Source organism: Lemur catta, chromosome 18, assembly GCF_020740605.2.
Source record: "Lemur catta isolate mLemCat1 chromosome 18, mLemCat1.pri, whole genome shotgun sequence".
In the NCBI taxonomy this organism is placed as follows: domain Eukaryota; kingdom Metazoa; phylum Chordata; class Mammalia; order Primates; family Lemuridae; genus Lemur; species Lemur catta.
Genome location: NC_059145.1, coordinates 44,391,549 through 44,406,378, shown reverse-complemented (window position 1 = coordinate 44,406,378; position 14,830 = coordinate 44,391,549). Strand labels below are relative to the sequence as shown.

Below are 14,830 nucleotides of genomic sequence, written 5' to 3'. Positions count from 1 at the left end.
TTGCTACTACAGATCTGCCAGAAGCCATGAACCTATTAGGATTTGGGTTCAAAAGGAAATTGATGCTCTCTATTCGAAACTTACCTGAGAACACATTTTCATAGCTTGTTACTAATGTGAGTTGGAACTGTGGAGAAATGACGACCACAGAGAGCATGAGGGTTGCTTTGCTCCAGGCCGGGCCAGCAGTGTCCATTCACATCTGGAGCTTGGACAAGCTCCAGGAGAGAGGGCAGGGCTGTCCTACTCAGGCCACTGACCCTCCATGGTTCTGCAGACAAGCTACTTCAATTCTTGGCTCTGTTTTCTGTGCTTTAAAAGGAAAAATCATTTCTACACCCCCCTAATTTGTCAGTGTGTTTAATTAAGCATCCCTACCACAGGCAGGAAGTCTTCTACCTGTGTAGAACGGAAACTTCCTGATGATGATATCCTGGAGATTCCCCAGCATTTCAAGTGTACCCTCCCAGGACATGGGCAGAAGGTGGCAGAGAGAAGAGCGTAGCTTTCAGTCATACAGCTGAGGCTCCTCATACTGGATCTGCCACTTAGGTGGCGGCAGGACCTTGACCAACAAGACGTTCCACAGCCCCTGTGCATCTCGGCTTCCTCATTTGCAAGACAGAGCAAATAATATCTATGTTCCAGGTTGCTGTGAGAATGCTCTGGAGCCACTTGGCTTGGTGTTTGGCACTCTGAGAGCATTCTTGGGGAGTTTTGAAGGTTCCATATTAGATTTACCTGTCCTCGGGCTTTGGATGTGTCTTCCCCATGTGGCAAACGTGGTGTCCACTCCCACAGGGGGTCTTTGGGGCCTCTGGCCCTGTGGCCAAGGTCAAGGAAAGCTTCATAGGCTGTCTCCATAATCCTCTCCTGTGCCCTAATTCTCTAGGTCTTCCAAGCTCTGAAAACTTGTTTATATGGCTGGTCACGTTACAGAAAAAATCAAATACAGAGTTTTTAAAAAGGGCATTTTGGCACAGCCTCACCTTTTGATACTTTATCTCACTGGTCATCATATGCTTTAAGGAAAATGATATGTCTTAGGCACAAGGACCCACACTGTAAATAGGTTGACCTTCAGCCCTGGAAATGTTGAAGGACAGGTCAAGTCTCAGCTTTTGAGCAGCTGAAAGCATGCTCACGAGTGACATGTTATTCTTAGAAGGGATTTTTCTTTTCCTGGAGTCTGTTGCCTTCCCCACCACCAAATAGCATTGACACCAGAGGATTCCAGCCTGCCTGTGGGTGTGTCATGTGGGAATGTGTTGGTCCCCTGCCTGTTCTCCTAGGGACAGGCTGGCACTGCCTTTTGTGGAGCTGCTGTGGAATGATGGTTTGATCCGACCCATGTTGAGCCAAGAGGTGCCGCCGACTGGGCATCAGCCCTCCTTGGCCCCATGTCCCCTAAGCCACATGGTGGCATTTTATAGCTGTGAGGCCTTTCCTGGAGACGAGCTTTATGGGAACTTACCCTTCACTCGATGGTGAGAAGAGGAAATATTTGCTTATTACAGACCCATCTTGATCCTTTTGGATGGTGTTTTGTTGCTAGTGGCAGATGAGAAGAAATATGAGAAATCTCCTGTCTTAGGTTGGGCTGTTGCTCTGTCCTGAGGGAGGACATAACTTCTGTTCCCGGCAGACCTTTGCAAAGTGGCAGAGCTAGTCTGATCTGGTTTTTGGCTGGCTGAAGTGCCAAGTGTGCTAGCCGTGAAGTTTCCCACATTAGGGAGAGAAGCCTCAGCATGCAGATGTAGTCCCCCTGCAGGACTGAGCTGCTTCCCTCAAGCTCCAAATAAAATTCTGAATGCACTCACTTCCTAATTATTAACTCTTTCCTTAGCTCTTTGAAAACCTATGTTGACTTCCTGGAATGGAAATGTTCTAGGCAACATGTGAAGGTTTGCATGTTGAATTGAGTGAGAAAGGGTGGTGTGGGCTGGTGGGAAGTTGTGGGAGGGGTGAGTGCTGAAAGGTGTTTTCAGTGGGCTCCTGCCTGAGGGGTGATGATTCCTAACTGTGCGTTCTTTTCCTGGGATTCCATATTTTTTTCCCCCACTGTGTGGCTGCCTTGTCAAACACAAAGAGACAGGGATTTTGGTAACTCTCTGGCATGGCTGTTCTTCTAGGGACATGTGTCCCAGGTACTACCTGGGTGTGACCAGTCCCTGCTGTTCCTGCTTTGGTTCTCCAAGGAATCTCTGCCCCAGGCCCTTCCTGCTCCCTCTGACAGCTGCCTCCTAATGTGGAGCACCCTAGGGTCCGCTCCCGCCTCTGCACTCATTTCCTGTGTGTGTGTGTGTGTGTGTGTGTGTGTGTGTGTACGCACACACATGCATGCGGGGCTAAGCCTTTCTCTTTAAGTTGGATCCTACTCCATGTTTTAGGACTAGCTCATAGTTTTGATCCATCCTCAGCACCTCCTCCTCATTTTCCCACGTTGTTGTGTGGTTTGATTTATCAAGAGTATTTTTTTCTCCCCTGTCCTTTCTGACACTTTGGGGAGGGACAGAGACTTGCAGTATGTGCTCAGTTCTTCCCACCTTTGTTTCCTAGTTTAGGGCAAGAACATGGTACAACCACTTTGTTAAGGTTTGACCTCAACAGTATTCTTATCTTTTGATTGGTTTTTCTTGGTTGAAGATTCATTCCTAGAACAAAAGACTGAGTTAACCGTCTGCTCTTGCCCAGCTGTGTGCACCACAGGCGCTCGGTTTGTTTACAGGTCAACAAGCCCACTGCTGCTCCCGCAAGCCGAGCCGTTTCCCATCACGGCTCCAAACGCCTTATGTGAAGTGGACTGATCCAGTGGGTGCAGTCAGAATTAGTTGATAGATGATTATCACTCACATTAGCATTTATTTAATTTATTCTCTCCATTTCTCCTTTGATAAGTAAATGCTGGGGTGGAGAAGGAGGGTAAGATTGTGTGTGTCCTGGTTATGTTTGCCACGTTGTCATGCTCACAGTTTAATTAAAAGGCCTGAATGAATGTGATTGGTTCACCATACAGCCATTATTACACACCCCGAGCCAGGAGCTGTGGGGTACAGGTGGTGGATCGAGGATAACTATGTATGGAAATTTGCCTTCTCACAGTAAGATGAATCAGATACTAAAATACCCAGAAGATAAAACTTAGTAAGTGTAGTAACAGAAGTTCTGACAAAATGCTGTCTGAATATAGAATAAAAAGGGAAGGGAGAGATTAATTCTTCTTGGAGTGCTCAAAACACCAGTCAGGGAAGAGGTAATAATCAAGCTATGCCTTGAAGGATGGGCACCTCCTGGTGTAATTGTTGGACACCCGTAAGAATACAAGTGTTGCACAGGCAAGACCATGACTGTTGTGTTCACCATTGTGTGTCCTGTGCCTCTGGTATTCAGGATACAGATGGATGGATAGATGGATGGAAGGGAGTATATATGAATGAACAGGTGAATAAATAAATGAAGGCAAAATTCTAGGTGAGAGAGGATAGCTTGAATGGTAAAAGAGTGGCAGGAAAAAGTTAAGTGTATTGGTGAAATTATAACTGGTTTGACTTACGTGAAGGCAGAGAAAGAGAATGGCCAGAGAAAGAGTTAGAGGAAAGAGCCCAGATGATGAAGGCTCAAGAATTTTGGCTTTTCTCCCCAAATAGTGGGCACTAAACAGCTGGAACTATCTTGGGTAGGTGTTGGCAGTATGCATACATAATTCTAATTTATTTTAGAGACAGGGTCTCCCTCTGTTGCCCAGGCTGGAGTGCAGTGGTGTAATCATAACTCACTGAAGCCTCGGACCCCTGGCCTCAAGTGATCCTCCCCCCTTGGCCTCCCAAAGTGTTGGAATTACAGCCACTGTGCCTGGCCTTCATAATTCTAAGTTTTGAGAATAGAATTTAAATTGAACAAAGACTCTGGGTATGGCCTTTTCTGGCTTCTGCATGCTGTACATAAGTAACCAAAGACCCTTGCTGTAGGCCACAGTTTAGTGAACTAGCAGCAGCAAGGCCCCAACTAGTTCTGGGTGCTCATTTCTTGGTCTTCTCTTTAGATGTGTGCAACAGCACCGATCTTCCGGAAGTCGAGATCATTAGCCTGCTGGAGGAGCAGCTGCCCCATTATAAGTTAAGAGCCGATACCATCTACGGTTATGACCACGACGACTGGCTCCATACACCTCTTATTTCTCCAGATGCCAACGTTGACCTCACAACCGAGCAAATTGAAGAGACGCTAAAATACTTCCGTAAGTAGTTGCTCTTTCATGTTGTGACGTCAGTACGATGACCGGTCCTCCTCAGCCACGGCCTCACCTGAGACCTGGCACTGGTGAGCATGTGCTTTGGCCTGCATCTCCAGAGAGGCGGTCAGAGAAGTGTGGCTACAAGGATTAGTCACCTAACGGGTCTCGATGTTAAATGTTCTAAGTGGAAATTTTAGAGTAGTGGGGACCAAGTATGATTTTCATTTGAAGCAGCATTTTTTTAACCATAAAGAAGAATTTGACAACGCTCTCATTTCCCCCTTTTTATGAAAAGTACCACGTTAGTCCTTAGAAACTCCTGTTGGGAAGGAGTTTGTCTGCATTTAAAACCAAAGGTATTGGGAACTAGGCAGCTCACTTATGTGACATAGCAAGACATTTGTACCAAGGCCGATGACTCTCATGTGAAAGCTCACTATGCTGGTTATTCTGGAGAGCCAAAATATCCCTGTCGCAGTGAGCCGATCATGTGGGTGGGCTGCAGAGCTAATCCCTGGTAGGGTGAGCAGTACACTAGGTGAGCATTTTTCAGTGTGGTTGTGATGAGAAGGTTGTGCAACTTGACATTGCAGACTTGGGGGAAAAAAGCAATAATTAAAAAAATTATTACTTGATATTTCTGGTGTTTATTCAAGAGATGCCTTTTTAGAAACAACTTTATTCTTTAAACGTTTATGGCAGCCTGGCATTTATATATCTGTGTATCATTATGTCACCTCCTCCATGGAAAAGCAGACGTAATCCTGCTTCTCCATGGAGATAACTTGGTTCAAAACCAGCTTATGATGCATCTCTAAAAGTTTTCTGTAATTATTTTCACTAACATGGACCGATCTCTCCAATTTTCTTGAATTTGTGAGATCATTTATAATAAACAAGTTGGAACTACAAGTATCTCCTTTAAGGGTGCATCTGGGGCTGTTTTCAGGATCTCTCTGTTAGATATTAATAAGAAAAGACAGCCTGAGCAAGAGCAAGAGCCCGTCTCTACTAAAAATAGAAAAAAATTAGCTGATGTGGTAGTGCATGCCTGTAGTCCCAGCTACTCGGGAAGCTGAGGCAGGAGGATTGCTTGAGCCCAGGAGTTTGAGGTTGCTGTGATCTATGATGATGCCACTGCACTCCAGCAGGGGTGACAGAGCAAGACTCTGTCTCAAAAAAAAAAAAAAAAAAAGGATTTTTGTTTAAATTGACTTGTGTTTTTATACCTGATGCTGCAAACCCTACAATTTCTTTGTGAAAACTGTGGATGATTAGTTTCAATAGGAGTAAAAATAGGGTAATCCACCAGAGTAGCTATGAAGCATGTTAGACTTGCACTGATATTAAAGTTGAAGCTTTCGAACACCTGTTGCGTCTTGTAGCATGTAGGAAGCTCTTTGCAAGTCACTTTTATTTACTCATGGCATCTGTACCACCAAGGAAGGTGTGGTATTAGGTAGAAAACTGAGTCTGGAGTAATTTCCTGGCAGGTTTTGCATTTGCTTTCTTCAGCCTGTAAAGGAAGTCTGCAGTAGAATTCACAACAGAACAGTAGAATTATTTTTTGGGAAATCTCTCTGTGATACTTAACACTTCCTTAGGAGACCCTCCTGTGATTCTGCAGGACCCCTCAGGGGCCATTTCTATTGTAGGAGGCTCCTTTGCCCCTCTCATAACGCACTGATTAATCACTGACATTCACAGTGCAGTAGGAACACCATCCATGGGCAACACCACACAGTTTTCAGAGGACTTTCACACGAATTGCCTCATTTCATCCCTGTAAAATGTCTACAGTTGGGCAGGGTTGGTTTTATTACAGAGGAAATGGAAGCATGGAAGGCTCAGTGTTTATTCCATAACATCGAACCACAGTTTCAGTAGACTTGAACAGAGATTGTGTCTTTTTGTTTGTTTGTTTGCCTTTTGTTTGCTATCCACTGCCAAATCCTGGTGGATTTGACAGTGGATAGCACAACTAATAATAAAACTGAAATAAACAAGATAAACATCAAGCAGCGATTCTCAAGTTCTTACAGCGTGGTTGCATCCAAGCCTTATCTTAAATCTGTATTTTTTTGTGTGGTTCCTGTACTTAGAGCAAAGTAGCTATTTGCTCAGTGTCTGTTAATTGAATGATCAGGTGTTAACTCTTGAATGTAGGACCCTGTTGAGCAGGGTTCTCACATTGAGGTCCTGGGACCCCCAAAGGACCTGCAGAGAGAATTTAGGAGTTCTATGAACTTGTAAAGGGGAAAAAATTATGTCTTCAGTTTCGTTAACTTCTAACTGAAATGCAAAATTTCCTTTCATCATGAATGTAGACAGTGGTATTAGCAGGACCTGTGACTTTGTCACCGGTGGAAATCACAGATATTTTCATGTCATGTTACAGTAGAGGCAGATACTTTGAATTACTGCCTTTACTCATCCCTTCATTGAAATTACATTTGTTATTAGATGTGCTGATAGATTTTGTTATTTAATGCATTAATAAAGAAGCACTCACAGAGCAGAATTTTTCCTGTTGTTCATACCCCAGACTTTTTCTCAAGTTCTAGATACAATTGTTTCCCTTTGTATGTTATTTTAGGACTTTAAGTCGTCTTGTGAGGCTTGCCAGGTGGCAGAGAGGTCGCTGGAAGACACAGGTCCTGGTCTTTACCTGGTGTCTTTCTGGCTTTCATGTGTTTGTTTACACGTGTGTAACCTAGGAGATGCCTGACTTGCAGTGCTGTGACTCACTGTTGTGTTGTGAATGCGTCAGTTGTGAGGTACGTGAAAAGACAACAGAACCCCTTGTTTCATTCTAGATTTCCTTTCCACATCAGTTAGGCCAGTGCTTCTCTGTTGTGGGTGGGAGTGGGGATGAGGAGCTCCCTGTGGGACAGCTACACAGCGCTGCACAGGCAGGGCAGACGTGGCCTGGCGCTCAGGCAGTCAGACGAAACTCAGCTCCCTTTCCTGCATGCCATTCCCGAGTGGAGAAACAGTGTCTGGTTTTTAAAATCTGGCCCTCACCTGTCTCGCTGAGAAGGGGCGAGAGAGAGCTTTGGGGCATCCACCTTTAGCAGGTGGTAGAATAACTTTTTCAGAAAAGTGTCAACACTTCCCCAGTCAAGTGGATTTTTAACTCCTGATGAATCCAAGAAACACAGAAAATGAAAATGACCCACAAAGCAAATGTACCCATAAATATGGGACATTTGGCATTTGATGGTCAAACAGGAAGAAAGAATAGTTAGCGTTTGGTGCTTGCTGTGTGCCAGGCACTGTTGTTGGTGCTGCATGTATCTCATTTCGTGCTCATGACCTCTGAATTAAATAGTCTTGCTACCCCTGTTCCACAGATGAGGACACTGAGGCTCAGGGAAGGTAGGAAGCCTCCCCAAAATCACAACACTCGCAAGGTGAGGTGCTGAGATTCAAATCTGCGTTGTCTGGTCTAACTCTGTCTTTTAACTTCTCTCTCTCAGTATAGATAAAAAAGGGGAAAAAATTCTAGCACTCTGGGAGGCCAAGGTGGGAGGATCGCTTGAGCTCAGGAGTTTGAGACCAGCCTGAGCCAAGAGCAAGACCCGTCTCTACTAAAAAATAGAAAAAACAATTAGCTGGGCAACTAAAACCAGAAAAAATTAGCCAGGCGTGGTGGTGCATGCTTGTAGTCCCTTTTTCTCAGGAGGCTGAGGCAGAAGGATTACTTGAGTCCAGGAGTTTGAGGCTGCAGTGAGCTGTGATGAGGCCACTGCACTCTAGCCTGGGCGACAGAGCAAGATTCTTGTCTCAAAAAAATAAAGAATTAAAAAGATAAACCTCATCTGGTGAAACGCACACATACACAACACACAAAACCCACTCCAAAACCTTAGTTTCAGAATATATCAGTAGTTTATTTGTTTAAAAAAATGTCTAACATATACAAAGTTCATTTTTTTCCCCCACGGCTCATGGTCACTGTCCCAAGTGACACTCAGCCTGATGTAGCTTAATTTGAAGATGAGGCTTCCTTCTTCCCTGCAATTTTCATCGCCAGCGTGTGATCCGCAGGTCTCGCTTTCCTGATCCCAGGTGAAGATGACTATGTGTCCTGTAGACTTCTGTGGTCACGTAACATTCAGCAGACACCAGACACAAAGGTTGCTGCGTTGGTCTTTAGGTGGCTATGACACCTTTTGGTTCTTCCTTCCAGGGGCCTCTCTGTGTAGCTTTTTGGTGAGGAAGCACTGGTCTGGAAAAGAAACCTTTCTGTCTTCCTTGCAGATGATCTACTGAGCACTCTACCTCTGACTTTACCTGGGACAGTTTGTTTTCCTAAGAAGAGAAGGTTATGAAGCAAATAAGAATTTTAAGATGTTGTTCTACTGTTTGCTTTTACTGTAAAGTAATTTTAATGGTTCAGCCAACAGTATTTACTGAGTGACTGGTATGCACCTGTAATCCTTTGAGAACTTGATTTGTTTGAGTTCCACCTGAGGTTTTCTGCCTTAGGAAATAAAAACTCTCCTGGGTTATGTTTTTCTATTACCTACCCCAGGGACTTTGCACTGGGTTGGACCAATGCAGGCAGCTCTCAGGCCTTCAGTGGCATCCTACACTGAATTGCTTATGTGAGAGGAGGGAGTGGGCTCTGGGAACCTGCATATTAAACCAGCTCCTCTTAACCATTTTCATCTTTAAAAATTTAAATTTAGATGAAAAGTTAAAGACCATTAATCTGGTCTAACTTAATTGTGCACATGGGGCTCCAGAGGCCCGAGGTGAAATGACTTGCTAAGCTTGTCCAGCCGGTGTTGTGGGGCCAGGAACCACGTGTAGTCTCCCCACTCCTCACCCCAGCACTCGAGAGTTGTGCCCATAAAGTGCAACCTCTAGTAGTATTACACCCCGACTTCTGCCTTTATTCATTTACTCCTGCCTAGGCAGTCACAGGTGTGACGAGCGTTCCTACAGTTGGTTTTACAGGTGTGTGGGAGGAACCTGATGCATTACAGTTTACTCACGTGGGCCTCATCCCAGGAGAGTGGGAATCTGCTCAGAATAAGGCATGAGGACCCAGAGCATCTGGCATGGCAGTTTGACTAGACTCCCCCGTCCCCCACCACTGTACCTGGAGGTTCCTGTTTCCCTCATCCTGCTCGACCCCTGAGCAGGGCTGACACGGAGGCCGCTCCCTTCTGGACGCCCTCCTGGCTTCCAGGGCCTCACTCGCTCCCAGGCTTCCCTCCTCACTCTCTGGCCAGTCTTTCTAGCCTCTTTCGCCAGTTCTTTCTCCTCTTCCCCTGAACTTCCAAATAAGTGGCTCTCAACCGCAGATGCCAAAATCTGCGGATACTCAAGTCTCTTATGTAAAATGGCAAAGTATTTGCATATAACCTATGCACATCCTTCTGTATACTTTATATCATATCTAGGTTCCTTGTAATACCCAATACAATGTAAATGCTATGTAAATAGTTGTTATATTTTAAAAATTTATATTATTTTTTACTGTATGGTTATTTTTTGCTTTTGTTCCCAAATATTTTCCATCTGCGGTTGGTAGATTCTGCAAAGGTGGAACTCGTGGACACAGAGGACCAACTATGTGTCCTTCCCACGCCCTGTCTTCAGAAATAGCCCTTCTGATCTTCAGGTGGCTGTGATGAGCTGTGCTAATGTTGGTGTGCCCAGCCTGCTTCTCTGTATCCTCTCCTCCCAAGGCTGGAATTCCGGCCACATGCTGGTGGCTGCCAAATTTATGCCCACCCTAACCTTCCTTTCCTCTCCTCTCCTCCCCCAGCCTCATGTACCCAGTCATTAGCTTAACACATCCACTGCCCAAAGTGCATTTTCCTCCCTCCATACACATTTGTCTTGATAACTGCAACATGATCTAGTTTCCATGTCCTCCTGGCATCTGCTGGTCCTATTAGTTCTTCCCCGGGGTGTATCCCAGACCCCTTCTCTGGCCCTGCTGCTGCCACCCTCATTGAAGCCACTGCCCTCTCCTCCCTGGACGGCTGTGACTGCCCTCCCTCCCGGCTTCCACCCTTGCTTCTCTGCAGTCCTCTTTCAGCTTAGCAGCCTGGCTGGTCTTTCTGTGAAATCCAGTTGGGTTATGCTGCTCGATTGCTTCTCGTTGCCTTTTGGATAAAATAAAGGGTCTTTGAAGACCCCGTGACCTGGCTCTTGGTTCTCTCCAGCCAGCTTCATTCTATCCTCTTGTTACCCTGCAGCAGCCAGCTTGGTGCTTCAGACCCCCGGAAATGCAAACCCCACGACCTTGGCTGCTGCTCCCCTGCCCCTCCCCTTTCTCTTCTGTTCTTTGTTTCTCAACACAAATGTGTTCTCCTAGAGAAGCCTTCCTGGGCCGCCCCATCTGTGGTGTCCCCCCCACTTGTATTGCTTTCCTTTTTTCCCGCCTTTGTAGCTCCTGTCACTCTTTGTAATTATTTGCTGATGTAGTGATAACCAATAATAATAACGGTTCACATCTAGTGAGTGCTTACTGTTTGCCAGGGTTGTGCTAAGTGCTTTACCTTCACGAGCGCCCAGGGACATAGGCACTAGATTTGCAGTACATAATCCTCTTTTTGTTTAAATGATTTTTTTTCAAATATGTAACAGTTTCATCTAAATCTAATTGGCCGTTTAATCCTTAATGTGTCTTTGAAGATTTTAAACTCAGTTTTCATAGAAGCAATGCTTTCTTTTTATAACTGTTCATGAAATAATAAATACAATTATGTAATAACGTTAATAGGCATAATGGATGTAAACAGGTTTGGGGACACACAACCAACCACTGGTAGGGAAAGAGCGCAATTCACAGGAGCCCTGATGGCCAGGCACGTGAGGCTGGGGCCCACTGGCTGCAGTGGCAGTGAGCTGTGGGCTTTTTGAGGCCGTGGCAAATGCAGGTTCATCAGGGGAATCGGAGAAGCCCCTCTGTCACTGCTGTTGCTTTTTTGTGCCAGGTAGTCTTTGTAACTTCAAACCCACACCCTTACCCACCATGTTATGCTCATTTTACCAACTGGATAGCAGGTGCCTTGGAGGTAGAGATCATGTTACTTTTGTTCCTCCTACTGTGCAGAGGGTGGAGCCTGGCACCTGGCCCAGCCCTTGGCTGAATGAAGGAATGGGCTGCTGCCTTCTCTGTATTTCCAGGTACTCCTGGTTGACCTCTAACCAAAACAAGGAGCCTCCTTATCGTGAGATACCATCTTCTAAGCGCTCTTGTTGGAGGAGGTACTAGGGTGATGATTAAACATGGAAAGCCTTATTCAGAGTGTTTCCCTCTGGAAGTTTTATTTTCAGCGTGTTTTTGTGTGTAATTGAATCATACGTGGCGACATCCTAGTTCTCCTCTGCCTCCTCTGGCTAGTAGTCGTCTCTGGCTTTTTGTCGTTGGCTAAGTCCCTTTTCCTTAAATGGGGACATTTGTCAGTGTTCTGTCTTGGGATCTCCTCTCTCCCACACCTTCTCTGCTTTAGCTGTTGCCTCTCTGCAGGTGACGTCTACATTTCTCTCTCCCACCTGGATGTGTTGCCAGCATCTCCCATAAACCAAACACGTGCTTGTCACCCTCACTCCGGCTTTTCTTACCACCTGCCAGGCTTCTGTGGGGGCCCACGTGTGGACATGCAGCAGGTGCCCAGCAGCACCCCCTGCCATTCTCAAAGGGTCTTCCCCCGAGCTCCTAAATCCGTGGGTGCTAAATCTGCACCTCGGCCCTGGCTCTGAAACCTCTTATTGCTGTCACCGCGAAGAAGTCATGGAACTTCTCTGTACCTCAGTTTCCTTTTGTGTGGGTTTGAGGAAAAGTCTGTGACTTTGTTGGTGATGGCATGGCCTTGAGAGGTAGGGTCCATTTCTGACTTTCAGGTGAGAAAGCAGGCACACTTGTCACTATTTTAGAGAGTCATGGCACCTTCCCCATTCCTCAGCTCTTGGTGCCTGGCCTTTTAATGAACATAAATGATCTTTAAAGGAAGATAGGCTTTAAAAATAACAATTCTTTCTGGTCACAAAAGTGTGCTGATTTTAGGTAATTTGGAAAATGAAAACCAAAAGATGACTGACTTAGCAACCACCACTCACTTTTTGTGAGGTTTTTCTAGTTGTTTTTTTTTCTGCAACAAATATGGTACATATGTAACAACATAATGCTTTTTTTTAAAGACAGAGTCTCACTCTATTGCCCTGGGTAGAGTGTGGTGGCATCACCATAGCTCACAGCAACCTCAAACTCCTGGGCTCAAGCAATCCTCTAGCCTCAGCCTCCCAAGTAGCTGGGACTACAGGCACATGCCACGACACTCAGCTAATTTTTCTATTTTTAGCTGAGACTAATTTTTCTATTTCACGGGATCTCACTCTTGCTCAGGCTGGTTTCGAACTCCTGAGATTAAGCCATCCTCCCACCTTGGCCTTCCAGAGGGCTAGGATTTACAGGCGTGAGCCACCGCACCCAGCCCAACATAATGCTTTTTAAATTAATATTATATGTTGACCATTTCCTCTGGCATTAAAATTCTTGAAAAACGCAATTTTTACCGTTGCTTAATATTCTATCATTTATATTTGACCTTTCATCTATTATTAGGAATCTAGGCTATTTCTGCTTCTTCCCCAAATACTGCATGGGGAAGCATCCTCCTACATAAGTATTTATCCGCCCAACTCGTGGTTTCCTTAAGGTATATTTCTAGGCATTGATTTACTGAGCTTGAAGATGTGACTACTTTTAAGCCTCTTTGAACTGCATTATTACTAACTCTTTGGTAAATAATTCTTTAAATGGCTTATTCTTGGTTAGCTGATGTTGAGTCATGGAGTTAGTAGGAAATCTGGATGAATGGAAGCTGAGTGAGTGAGTGAATGGGGCACCATTCTGTGAGGTGGTAAGATTTAATCAACTTCCTGGTGTTTTCCTCCCCTGAGAATGTTCAGTGGAGATTTGGATATTGTTGGATGCCTCACTTTTTGGATTCAGAATTCTCCTTTTCAGGTTTTCTCTCTAATTTCTGCTGGATGCTTTGTAGGTGATGGTGGTTAGTGATGAGTGAAAGTGACATCCATTGAGCGTTTATTGTGTTCCGGGTACTTTTAGTCCTTCCAGTAACCCTCAGAGGTGAAGACTGCTCTTATCCCCATTTTAGAAATGAGGAAGCCTGCTTTCCAGAGGGATCCTTCGTTGTCTGCCCAAGGTCACACAGGAAGGGTGAGAAACAGGATCTGAGCCCAGCGGGACCAAGCTCATTCTCTTCCATAATGTAATATCTCCAAGTGCAGCTCATACCTTTTCTTTCTTATTATTTTCTGGTTTGAAAAGGTCTTACCTGCTTTTGAGGTGCTTAAAATGGACAGAATTTAACCTCCTCTTACTTTGTGCAGGTTGTTATTAGTGAATGTTTGGAAATACCTGTAACTCCACCACTTTGGGAGGCCAAGGCAGGAGGATCACTTGAGGCTAGGAGTTCGAGCCCAGCCTGAGCAACATAGTGAAACCCCATCTGTACAAAAAAATGAGAAAAATTCGCCTGTTTTGGTGTGCCTGCCGTCCCAGCTACTCAGGAGGCTGAGGCAGGAGGATCACTTGAGCCTGGGGGTTCAAGGTTACAGTGATCTATGCTTGTGCCACTGCACTCCAGCCTAGGTGGCAGAGCAAGACCCTGTCTCTAAAATAAAATAAAGTTTATGTGAGTGTGGCAAATCATTTCAAGAAATACATTTTTTTTTTAAATTCAAAATGTCATCAAGGGATCAACTTCTCAAACTTTTTAACCAGTGGGAGCTTGATGGGGGAGAACGGTAACATGTTATCTGTAGAAGTTTGACTAGAATTGAGAGATGCAGCTAGTCTGGGTAGGGTAGGTGATGTCTGTTTGAGGTTTGGGTAACTTTTGCTTATAGTGAAGGTCCTCTTCTGAATGGTCCTTAGGGGATAAAAGTGATTGGAGACTCACCAGTCCTGTGTCCATCAAGGAGGGTCTTGTGTCATCATCTGCCAACTAAATGTGTGACCTTGGACAAATCATTTATAACTGTTCTGGGACTCAGTTTTACTATCTGGAAATTAATCAGCATTAAACATTCTGTGATTCTCTGAGATGTGTGTTTGAGGATTTTTCACTCTCTGGTCAAAAGTATTCCTTGATAAAATTTTTAAAATTGTTTTTTTGTTTTACGGAAGTTTTTTAATTTGAGTTTTCCTGTATTGTGTAATGGGAATTAAGAGAGTTGGGACTTTTAATTTTTTTTTTTTAAATTGTAATGTTTTCTTTTTCTAAATGAAAGTGCTATTAAATTTGCTTTCAAGCTATAATTCTAGGGAAAATCTTAAAGAATTCTCAAACTTCGAAATATTTAAAAACTCTTTAAGCATGTTTTAAATTATGTAGAACTTTTTCTTGTTAAGATTTAGATATGTGCAAGGCTTAAATTCTAAAAGATTGCAAATTCTTGAAAATAATCACCATATACAGGGAGTAAATTCATGGAGCAGAGCCCGTGTCTGCTTGAATGGGCCAACATCCTTAGCCCAGGGCATTGCATTAAATAAGTGCTTAATAAATGCCTGTTAAATAAGAGAAAATGCAAAGACACATG

At 44.5% G+C, this 14,830-nt stretch overlaps 1 protein-coding gene across 7 annotated transcripts in view; it reads left to right on the top strand.

Moving 5' to 3' along the window:
* Nucleotides 1-14,830, top strand: part of TRAK1 (trafficking kinesin protein 1) — a 171,658-nt gene that overhangs the window by 82,632 nt on the left and 74,196 nt on the right. For all 7 annotated transcript variants that reach the window (XM_045530941.1, XM_045530939.1, XM_045530940.1 and 4 more), the window contains exon 2: nucleotides 4,043-4,237. Coding sequence is in view for 4 of the 7 variants with exons in the window: in XM_045530935.1 (XP_045386891.1) it covers nucleotides 4,043-4,237 (195 nt within the window). In the remaining 3 variants the exon portion in view is untranslated. The remainder of the gene's footprint in view (nucleotides 1-4,042; nucleotides 4,238-14,830) is intronic.